Below are 12,088 nucleotides of genomic sequence, written 5' to 3'. Positions count from 1 at the left end.
ATTCAGTCATAAAGTATTTCTACATGAGAATTCTTGGTGGCAAGAATTCTAGTTCAATGAAAAATTTAAGCTGACAAAAATTGCCACCAAAGCCAACACAGAAAACCTCACCTGTCTCCTATTTTCATCCAGTTATTTGTGTTCATGAACTACTAATCCCTTGTGCAAGCACAAACATTTGTGCAGCTACATGGTGAAACAACTCATTCAGCTAAAAAAAAATCCACTTTTGTTACAGCACAATTGTTTCTCCAATCCAGTTTACCCTTGGTCTTCATGATGGATACCCACCTGGCCTTCTTCTGAAAAAGCATTCCCTCTAGCAGTAAGATTTTATAAGCATACGTACATCCAAAATAATTAATTTTGCCAATTACATGATGAAGCCAAAAGGAACTGAGTTAATTTTTATAAGTACGCTCCATCAGTGAGGAATAAAATAAGTCCACAGCAAAAAATATGCAGTTAGAATTCCAGCAGAGCATTGAGGCATGATGTAAACGTTCTTAGGCAACCGCACCAGTCCTCATAACAGAATGCTTTCCTAGTAATGTCGCAGTACAGGCAATTTCCCATTCTGCAGGCAAGACTGAGGGTAAGCTGTACAAATCCAGACCACACACTACACAGGACAAGTCTGAGTGAACATCCTCAAAAATGAATGTTCTCTATAGCTATCAATGTTTATATAACTATAGCATAAAGAGTTAAAAATGCATGTAAACATTTTTTGTCAATGTCAACTCGAAAAGAAGTATTCCTAAAATCTTTTTGCTAAGTCACCATGACCAATGAGGATGATTTTAGTGCTGCATATGGCTATGAATCACTATCATTCATCCTCCTGCATCTTAAAATGAGCTTTCTGCAATCTATTCGTCATCCATGTATGTGGCTTCTCACCTGCTCTGAATTACAGTACTGCACTACAACATTTCTTCACTTTTGCACTTTCCTGCTCTTCATCAACTACTGCTTGTCTATTCTGCATTAATATTCTCTCCTCTGTTAGATTTAGAAACATGACTCACAACTGCCTTCAACTTATCTCTCTTATAAATGAGGAAGTAGAGTAAGAAGTTCAGTGAGCAAAGGAGCTGAACACCTTAACTGAAGGTAAAAATGCTGTATCTCTAGGATTTTACATCACCTCATACACCAATGACTCTGTATTAGAGTATTTTATCCTTATTCCTGCAAAGGTTAAAAATAAAATAAAATCTTCTTTTCTTTATAGTAGTCTACAGCCACAAGCATTCAGTTAAAATGTAAAGTATTTATAAGAGTCAAATCCTACCTGCAAAATCAGCATGAAAACACTGATTAGCTGGTATGTTCTTTTGGCAAGTTAATTTTATTAAATTAGCCCCATTCTTCCATTACACGGAAATCTTTTTTACCTGTGAAGTTGACATGCGAGAGGTATCTTGTCTGCCTGTTAAGTCAGAAGACGAGATATTGACTGGGGCACCACGATGCAATCTCATACTCACTTTCCTTTCTCGTTCCATACCAGATACTGGCCGAGGAGAGGTGTTGGCTGTCAGAAAAGTTGTATTACATTTTTGCAACACAAAGGGGGATGATAACATGAGCACTGGAAAAGTTACACTTTCCCTGTTGGCATACAAAGCTTCCACAGAGAAATCAAGGCTTTTGTTTTACATTCACAGAAATACAAGTAGCAATTGGCAGGTAATGAGTGCCTACAATTATCTTCAACCTACTGAAAAGCAAGATGAAGGAAAAACAAAACCCCCAAACCTTGACTAAACACAAATACCACTCGGGTATCGTAACTCTAATTTTGTATTTCCAATGACCAGGAACAAACTGTAAATTACAATAGTCTACAAGATGCATTTATCCAGGTATTTGCTTACTTACCAGCATGTGAAGTTGGGGTAAGAGGAGTAGGAGGAGCTACATCTTGCGCTCCTCTCAGCCTGCCGGAAGCAGTCGAGGGTATTCCACGCACAGCTGGATTTCGTGCATGTCTCAATCTTTCCTCTCGTTCTCGCCTTTCACGTTCAGAATCTTCAGCCGTTCTGCTTGCCCCCTACGGGTTGACACTAGTGAACAACTTGGGGAATTACTGAACTTACAACTATATATACAGACAAAACCACTGAAAATAAAGAACTGCACAATCCATTAAGTTTATTAAGTTAGGTCATTAATTATTTTGGTAAAATTTCTTGAGACCTGCCATAAATTCTAAATTTTGTTCATACATCTGCTGACATAGTCTTCAAAATGCTAATGTACATACATACTTACAGTAAGATACTTACAGTATCTTATCACAGCTGGACACCTCCTCAGAAGTTGCAAATGACCCATGCTCAAGATCAAGGGGAGAGAAAATAGTAATTCTGCAACCTAGCCTGGTGATTGCCCCCAAGGAAGTATCTCAGAAGCCTTACACAGTTAAATCCCCGTAACTCCAACTTAGCTGTCATTCAACCCCCATCTCATGGCTCTTGTATCTCCTGCCTTTCCTCATTTCCTGATCTTTCTTCCTAGACAACAGAGCTTCTGGGAGGAAAAAGGCAAGACAATCCTATAGTAAAATTGACAGTGCAGTAGAAAAAAAAAAAAAATATATTACAAAAAAAGAAAAGAATAAATTTAGAAAGTTATGTTAGCTACTCACAAATTTCAGCATGTTCCAGTCAAACACATAGTCATAGGAGAACCCCTGTCGGTGGAAGAGGTTTCTGAATAATTGCCTTAAATAGGAATAGTCCGGTTTGTCATCAAAACGCAAAGAACGACAGAAATTCAAGTATGTGGCAAATTCAGCTGTAATAAAAGAAAGTCTGGGTTTTTCTTTCAGCTCCGCATTTGCTTTTTTCAATTCTGAATCACAAACCAAAACCCACCACAAACCCAGCAAACAGGGAATCTCCTAAACATAAGAAAAATAATAATGACATAAAACTAGAAATCTCTTGAAGGCAACACTATAGCCCATCTATTAAATCAACCCTGTAAAGGAAATTATTTGTCTATCACAGAGCGGGCAAAGATGTCAGAGGACAGCACAGATGACTCAATATCAGAGTTCTTTAACTGACAGTTGGCAGAGGGGGAAGGGGGCACATAGATAGGTTTAAAAGTATATCTGAGCAAAGAGGGGTTTTTTGCCTTTCTTTGAATATATTTAAATGCCATTTATTGTGTGACACGGAAAAGCATCTCTGTTATTAAATCACATACACATTCATACCTTCTGCCTCACAAAACACACAGAAACTAGTGGACCTATACAAATTTCCCATATGTGTCAAGCTAAAATTTTAGATTTGCAACACCTGTTTTCATATGGCACACAAAATGTTAGTTACACAGCAAAAACATTAACATTGTCAATTCAATGCACCAAATATAATAGCAGTATCAAAATACTGGTTTTTGATTTCAAGTCTTTCCAAATGAAATAATATATTAATAATTTACGTTAAGAAAGAAATTCTAATAAACCAACCAAGAAAAGTTGATGAGTCTTGTCTTGCTTGTTAACCCCAGTGGAAAACCATAGTTAATACTCTAAGTGAACATGTATGAAGCAACATTTGCAACAGACTGAAAACAGTAAGTTTTCATACAACTCTAATAAAACTCATAGTTCTTGTTATTGTACCTAGCTGCCAAAGCCAAGAGTGTGGAAAGAAGAGAGATGGAACTCTCATGAAAGATGAACAATATTTTCTGATGGCAGCTAATGTTACGAAGTTTTAAAACAGATTCAAGTACCATTTTGCAGGGCTCAAAAATGCATACTCATTATTACCAATCTGACAAACAGAACAGCTTTTAGTCATTATACTAGGATATAGGAGAGTTTCTTATGTCTCTGTCAGATGCCGACCATCAACAGGCCAACCTGGATGAACCTTCCCAAGTGCAACAACTGAAACAGGTAAGAGGTGTATCTGACTATACAATCTGATTCATCCAAGAAACAGTACCCTTGCATATGAAGAAATAGTCATTTATCGGTTACCCAGTCAGCCCAGATGCACACACACAATACAGCACAACTCAGATGCATCAAGCATCCTTCCACTTGAGGGCACTACAATGATTGTTTACTAATCATTCAGACAATGGATAATTAGAAATGGTACAGGAACACAAAGATCAAGTCTCAAAAACAGAGTCTTAATCACAGATGTGCCCAATTGTGAAGGGAGGGGTACAAAAAGAAGGGCGGGGGGGAGAAGAGAGAAGTAGAAAAAGATAGGTAGAATTCAATATAAAGAAGAAATACTGCTAAAACATGAACACGTACGCCTAGTGCCACGAAAGAGTAACTTACAAGGATATCCTTTACACAAAACCTCAATGGGTGTAGACATTTTCTTTTCACTGATACGTTCGTATTTCTGCCTCTTTGTTGCTGCTTTCAGTCCCTGCCAGGGGAGGGAGCCCAGGTTAAAATACATCAGTACATAGCCCAAGGACTCCAAGTCATCTCTGCGAGATTGCTCTACAACAGCATAAAAAAGTGGACTCATTAGGTTTCATTTTCTACTGGAAATGCAAGACTGTGCAACAAGACCGTCATAAAAACTCTTAGAAAAAACTATGCCCATCATAAACTCATCCAGTACAAGAAAAAGCCTATCACCCTCACAATTATTAAAAAAAAATGTGTGAATTCCTGTGAATTACAAACTGACCAAATCCCACCCAGCCAAGAGATACAAGGCCAAGCATGCTACGCTGCTAGTGCCAGAAATAGGGACTTTCTTCTATGCCTCCATTAAACAACTTCTACTTGCAGTAATATTATGTGCATTGACATTTTTAAAGTTTCTATCTATTGCTTTCCCCAGCTCACCAATTCCAAGATGAGTGTTGATGGATGCATAACGAGCAGTTCCTGTTAAGTTTTTATTTTCACGATATGGAATATGTTGGTGAGTTCGAGCATCTCGATACTTCTTTGCTAGTCCGAAGTCTATTATGTAGACAAGATTGCCTTTCTTCCCCAGGCCCATTAAGAAGTTATCTGGCTTCACATCTCGGTGGATGAAGTTCTTAGAGTGAATATATTCAATTCGACTAATCTGGGGAGGGGGGGGGATAAAAAAAAAAATCATTGTCAAGAGACTGGGCATATACTTTTTTCTCATAAAAACACCAGATACACTGTCTTACTGATAAGAGGTAAATAAACTTTTTATTGTAAAATGTAAGAGCATTAAAGAGAATGTAATTTAGAAGACAAGCGATAAACTTCTCCAGTTTTTTCACTGTGTCTGTTTCATATTTGTTTCCAAAAATTTGTTTTGGGAATTTGTGGTTGACCAATGAAAACACCTGGTTTGCAAACAGTGCAGGTCATTTTTTAAAAATCAATTAAGACTTTAAATGTAATTACATTTGATGGGGCATTTTATATCTACAGAAACAAAACTAATTTTGAGTCTCTTCTCTAATGATACAGCCTATTCGCCTCTAAATTACAGAAATAAAACATAGTTGGTTGTGATCTCAAGAAATTCTAATATCCCACCTCACTGTACTACCAAGATCAACAAAGCAGCTTCCTACCATTTGGTCAGCAAGTAATAGAACTGTCTTGAGACTAAATTTTCTTGAACAAAAATTGAAGAGATCTTCAAGACTTGGTCCCAGCAGCTCCATCACCATTACATTGTAGTCCCCTTCAGCTCCACACCACTTAATTGTGGGAATGCCCACTAGAAAAAAGGAAACTGTGTAACAATTTGATTCATACAATTCATGCATACATCTTCAAGGCTCTTAAGATTAATTCTATTAGGAGGGTCACTGCCGTGAATGTTTGTATTTACGGGGAGGCTTAACATTTTATGCTACCTTCAGCCATTACAAAATGAATGGCTTCATAATTTCACAGCAAAACCAATAAAAAATTATAGCAACAGAGGTCTAAAATTAGCCTTTTTCCCCTTCCCAGGAAAGCCCTCAGTCTTTGTGCTTAGCTTGTAAATTGAAAGTACTTAGCGTTTTCTCTGGATTTGAACCATAAGCATTTTACAAGTATTACTACTCATGTAGTCTCAAAGATGGCAATAAAAAGCAAATTAGAAATCTGAAAAAAACCACATTGACAAAACACTAAATATTATCACTGAAGAAGGCCTTAGAAATTAACTGCTTAGTTTCAAAGCCCACAAGATCACCATAAAATACCTTTCTCCTCCATTTCAATTTGTAATGAATTCTCACCTTTGCTCCATACTCTTTGACTTTCCTTCAGTTCCAATGTATATGCTGTTTGGTGAATTTTTGAGATGTGTTATACATTCAGCTTGAGAGACGTAAAATTAGCCCTGCTTTATGGGCTAATTGCATTTATGGGCTAAGGTTACTGCTAATTGCAAAACTGCAGAATTGGTCAAACATTCCAAATTAAACCTGCATGTAAGTAGCCTTATTCAGAATTCCAAATCCACTCACTTTGAGTTAATTTTATGTATTTTGGAAGTGAAATGGTACAATTCACTCTTGTGAAACTCTGTTTACTTGATATGAATTATTTTTTCCCAAATTCCCTTCACAGAGAAATCCTTATTCAGATGGAAACTTAACCTTCTGCTACCTGTCTCCACAGCATCCATCCTCAGAAAGAACCCTCCATCACGGCCTTAGTAAGCCCATAAAAGAAGCAGTTTACTCTGTGAAGGCTATTCGGATTACAAGCAGGTGGCAACCGCATGAAGCAGGAATTAAAAAGTAACTAAATGCAAATACACATTATCATCCATTTCTACATGTATGATTACTGTACTTTGCATTTGAGAGATACAGTGCGGAATGTAGTCCTTATGTAAAATATGGCCTCATTTAGGAAGAATTCAAGTGACTACGAAATAAAAGCAAAACTTAACTACACCAAGTCTATATTCCAGAACTACATGGGATATACATTTGCAGAACTTCAAAATATACCAGTGAGTTATCCTAGTGGAGTATCATGCAGTAGTTATGAAGCTGCTTCACTCCTGTTCTCTACTAATGCTATTTTGTCTTACAATTCTCATAGCAAGGAAGTATTTTTGACTCAGAAGAAAGAATGCTAACATAGATAACAAAAATTAATCTAAACTTACTAAGTTTATCATTGAGCTGCTATAATAAGCAAGTCAGGTTAAACACTCCAGAAGAGTGGTTACTATCTTTTACTGACCCACGAGAAACAGAAGTCAACTAGTGTACTGCCAAACAGGACCAAACTTTGTTCCACACTGCTTGAGGTTTTCACGTTTTAAAATTTTCGGGGACCATGAGCAATACGGAAGGATTTTAATAGTTATCATAAAATTCGACAGCCATGGATTTGGAACTGCTACCCTACATTGCTTGCAACATAGCTGAGGTACTGCTTCACCCACCTTGCAACCTATCCTACCTTCTCCTTATGTGTTAAAAGAGATCCTAGTTATTAAATACCTCCAGGTGGCAGATAAATCAAAGCTATAAAATCAGTTAAAGCTCTGAAGAAGGAAAATAACTTGCTTGCCTCCACCCTGCATCATTTTGTAGATTTTACTCTCGATGTGAAGCTGAGGATGTTTAGTTTTCACACATTCCAACTTAATGGCAACTTCCTCTCCAGCAGCAATATCAGTTCCTAAAACCAGAAGAATTTAAAACATCAGTCAAAATACCTTTAAGATTCATTTCCTTTGTCAAGACTGAAACAAAACAAATATTAGCAAACCACTACTCAATGGCAAACATCCAGAGATTAAGTACTTTCAACCATGATTATCCAAAAGTGCTTCTGAAGTCTTACAGATTCTCTCCAACAGATTACCATCTGAAAAGACAATTAGACACTAGCACAGGAAGCCCAAACTGCTTCTATTCCATCAAAAAAAAACCAAACCACCCCCCAAAAAACCACCCCCCAAAAAAAACCCAAACAAAAACCAACCCCAAACAAGCAAAACCAAACCAAACCCCACCAAAAAAACCCCACAACAAAATAATAATTTTTAGAAATAAAAAAAAACCCAAAACACAAACCAAAACAAAACCAACAAATGAGTGCAGCTTTTGAGGGGTGTCTTTCCACTTGGAGTTTGTGGTGTAAGTGCTCAGAATTACTGTTTACAGGTGTGGCATGTAACCCTGCCAACCTAACAAACACTAGGAATTCAGATCACCTCCTCTTACATCTTGGAAACAGACTACAACTTCCCTAAATCTCAACATACTCCAGATGTATTCTGTCACCTTATGATTTTATCCTTGGAAGCAGGTTATCTAGAATCAATAATGTGTCCTCTCAAAAAAAAACCTTTTTTACATCTCATTAAACTCTTGTTTAAGGAATCAAGTTACTGAAAAATTGGCTTACCTGTTCACTGACAAAATTTAAGTGTACGCAGAGAAAAAGTGTCATTCTTAAGGAGAAACACTGAGTCAAGAAAATACGTACTCTTACAGCCAAGCAACTTAGGAACTACAGGAAAACAAGAATTTGTAAAAGGAGATGCGAGACACCTTTTAAACATATTGCCAAGTCCCTCTACTTTCAGAATTTGACTTTCTCTTTTCTGCATTACCTCATAATTTAGGATGATGTGAAGTACAACAAACCTGCTCTTTGTTCTGATCCACACTCTTATAAGCTTAACTTGAGGTCTGCTAGTTTTTGTTTGGGAAGAAACAGCAAAGAATCATTTTGCACTCACTTTCTCCATTATGTTCAGGGTTTCAGAGACTTCTACCCTACCTTACTTTCCCCTAACTCTTTTCAGAGTTCAAAAACTCTGGTCATTCTTCACATGGAAGTAAATTTTAATTACCTCTAACTGTTCCCCATTTCACTTATCCATACCTTTTCCAGCTCCATAATGCTCTTTGAGTCACAAAATGCAATTAAGACAGAGGTACACAATTTTTTCTGCCTGCTTACCTGTTCTTTTCTGCATATGCTTTTCTTTGACCATTACAGAGTACTGAGCTAACATACTCACCAGCTGAAACAAGGACACCTATTATAAGTGCAAAATACTGTTCCCCAGATTAAGGAGCTACTTCAGTGCTTTATAGCCTTTGTCAGGCTAAGAAAGGCTAACAAAGACGGGCTAACAGCCCACACCTCAAAATCAGCATGACTTCACTTTGCAAGGAACTGATGGTGCATAGATTATCTACTGAGTTCATACAAGACTGCACTTTTTTTAGGTAAATGAAATATCTTTTTGTGTGTGCACACACGAGTATGAAGGTGGTGTTGCTGGTACAGTTGAGCTGTTCTGACAACACCAAGGTCAATATCTGTTAGACATTTCCCAAGGCACTTTAAGAAAACAAACCAAATGAAATTCACTCTAGGTACTATAAACACAACTCAAGGTGAACACATATGGAAGACAAAAAGAAAAATAAGGCTGTACATGTATATATATCTGTCTTGTATGACTCTTTTGTAACTGGCATAATAACTGGCAGGATCCCTCACTGCTACTTTGGTTATAGCACAGTAGCAGCTAACTGGAAACTCTTCAATCTGTAATTTTTCATATTTTATAAATATATTATTTTGGTGAACTTTAAATGAGCTATGGTTCACATCAATCCAGAAATGTGAAAGGGCATATCAACAGTACGAGGGGGAAGGCACTTATCTTCTGATCTAATACTGACTCTGCCACCCCAAACAAACAAAAACCTTCATTTCAAACCCCAGAACTCTGGACTTCTCTTGCTTATTCCTATATTCATTACCTGTTCTCCCAAATCCCACAGTAGACAAGATCAGGTAAAGCATGGAATAAACACAACAATATCTGATAGGTGAGCAGCAGAAAACATGGTCTTTTGGGGGTTTTAGTTTGTTCTTTCATTTTTCAAAAACTTTTCTGATCCAAAACCAACACAAATTGCTGTCCAAGCATACTAGAAGACATATTTCTTTATAGACAGCTGCAGACTTCTGTGTTTGATTAGGGCAAAAACTGTACGGGAGGATCACGACGTGTATCAAGTCTGTATAGGTACACCTGTATTGGTATCCATTCTGCTCAACATAGTATTAAACCATCACATGACAAACCATGGCCTTGACCTAGTAGGTAATTTCTTAGGACAGTTCCTCTTCCCAAGTCTTTATCACCCACGGTAGCCAAGAATCCTTAGCCTGAACTCTGCTTCTGTATAAATCCTCTCCTTCAAGACAAGAGATTTCATATTAAAATAGTGAAATTAAAATATTTGAGTCCAGCAAAACTGATAAGAGTGAGACAAAAATACAAATAATTTTTCCAAGCAATCCATTGCTTGCCACCAAGTAAGGACTTCTGTCCCCACTTAAACCCTGGAACAAAATTTCTAAAGTAACTCTGTAACCACCAAAAGCTTAGCTTCCTTTAAGGAAAACATAGTGTGAAGCAGCAGCAAGTATTATTGCAAGAATGACCATAATTAGAAAGTAGTAACAAGGAGTGTAATGAGAGCTCACCAACCGTAAATGTAAAAAGAAGTATAGAGTTGTGAAAGTATTTTTTTTTAAACTGCAAAATTCCAATTTACTTGGAATTGTGAAATCCTCTACCATAAGGAAAGCCTTGGAAATTATTTTAATGAGCTTACAACCCAAACCTAATTCTTAAGAAAAACATACACACAATGCAAAATGCATGAAAACACAGCAACTGCAATGTCCTTAGTGACCCATGTCTATTTGACCTCACAGACTTATCAACAAATGCTTACTCTGATCCCATCGCCCTTTTTTCATCATACTATTTAGAATATCTGGGAATCCATTTCATTCATATCTTCCTCTGCAGGGTAACTTCAGAAGATGCAGGTACACTAAATTCCTAAATTTTATTTTAAGTTGTCTGTGCTCCTTTATTTACAATAGTGCCTTACATTTCAAACTCCTGTCCCACAGACCCTGCCATTCTAAACAAGCAAAGCTGGGGCCGTTCAGAATTCCAGAAGACATATTTTGAAGTTTGAGGGAGAATATAAAAGAATACGAAAAAAAACCTGATAACAACAATGGAGTCATCAGCTCTATAGGGATAAAGAGGGAAGAAAGGGAAAAGTCTGCCCCTCTACTCTGGAATGTCTTCTACACCCTCACAGCTGCATTAAAAAACCAAACTTACAGGACCAAACCCAGGCAAAAATAATCAATTCTTTCTTTTCAAAGCATAAAGCCAAGCTAGAGATCTACACTAAAGTAATCTGTAAAAACAGTAAGGCCTATCAGAAGACAAGTACTTAAAAAAACCTCATGACATCTAAAAAGATTCTTTGTAAGTTATTTTAAAGCATTTATGTCCTACCATAATCTGAACAACCAAGCAGAAAATTTTAATAAATCCCAACATTTCATTATCACAAAAAAGCACAGATTTCGAACACCTCTGTTTTACAACATAATGGTAGGTAAACCAATTGGCCTCTTCAAAAGACTTCAGTTCTTGAGGCACAGTCATTTCCCCTGGAAAAAGAAACCCACACCAACTGCTGGATCTTCAAAGCATGTAACTCTGCTAGCTTCTGACTCGGGAATGACATCTGCAGCAAGCCCTAAACATAAATCCACACCAGCTACTTCGAGATAAAAAGATGTCAAAAACTGAGAATGAGGAATTCTAGTGCAAAATGCAGCATGGCAATAGTACTAATGCACAGAGAATTATTATTTCCTGTGCAACTTTACTGGTGTGGGCTGTAAGCATAGTGACCAAAAAAAATATTTTTTTTTACTTGCACTTTAAATTTATACTATAATGTAATTGACTTACCTGAGCAGTAGTGAAATACTAAAGGAAGGTTCTCAAATAATTTTAAGATTTTTCAACTTCTAACTGCTGTCTTAATTGCCACTCAAAATCCCAATGACAGCGAATGAGGATTTTTGCACAAGCATTACCACTATATTTCTCACAAAAGTCTTCAATCTTTCATGCAAGCATTGCACAGAGAAAGATTCATGTTCTCTGCCTTTATACAACAACACACCTTCAGCTAAAAATGTGGATTTTTTTATCAGGTATATGATCTGTATTACAGATTCCTCTGTAACCTCATCTAGGTGTTCCTGCTCTGGCAGGGGGAT

General features: G+C 37.1%; 1 protein-coding gene across 8 annotated transcripts in view; it reads right to left on the bottom strand.

The window, feature by feature from the left end:
• Window positions 1-12,088, bottom strand: part of CSNK1D (casein kinase 1 delta) — a 30,750-nt gene that overhangs the window by 16,786 nt on the left and 1,876 nt on the right. For 7 of the 8 annotated variants that reach the window (XR_013957977.1, XR_013957978.1, XR_013957979.1 and 4 more), the window contains exons 2-8: window positions 7,520-7,630; window positions 5,566-5,714; window positions 4,850-5,078; window positions 4,325-4,495; window positions 2,657-2,805; window positions 1,888-2,059; window positions 1,401-1,540 (exon numbers count right to left, since the gene is read on the bottom strand). Coding sequence is in view for 5 of the 8 variants with exons in the window: in XM_080629109.1 (XP_080485235.1) it covers window positions 1,401-1,540; window positions 1,888-2,059; window positions 2,657-2,805; window positions 4,325-4,495; window positions 4,850-5,078; window positions 5,566-5,714; window positions 7,520-7,630 (1,121 nt within the window). In the remaining 3 variants the exon portion in view is untranslated. The other variant, XM_080629111.1, reaches the window with a different exon arrangement.

Source organism: Psittacula echo (genome assembly GCF_963264785.1).
Source record: "Psittacula echo genome assembly, chromosome: 14".
Classification (NCBI taxonomy): domain Eukaryota; kingdom Metazoa; phylum Chordata; class Aves; order Psittaciformes; family Psittacidae; genus Psittacula; species Psittacula echo.
This window is presented reverse-complemented; position numbering and strand designations above follow the sequence as displayed.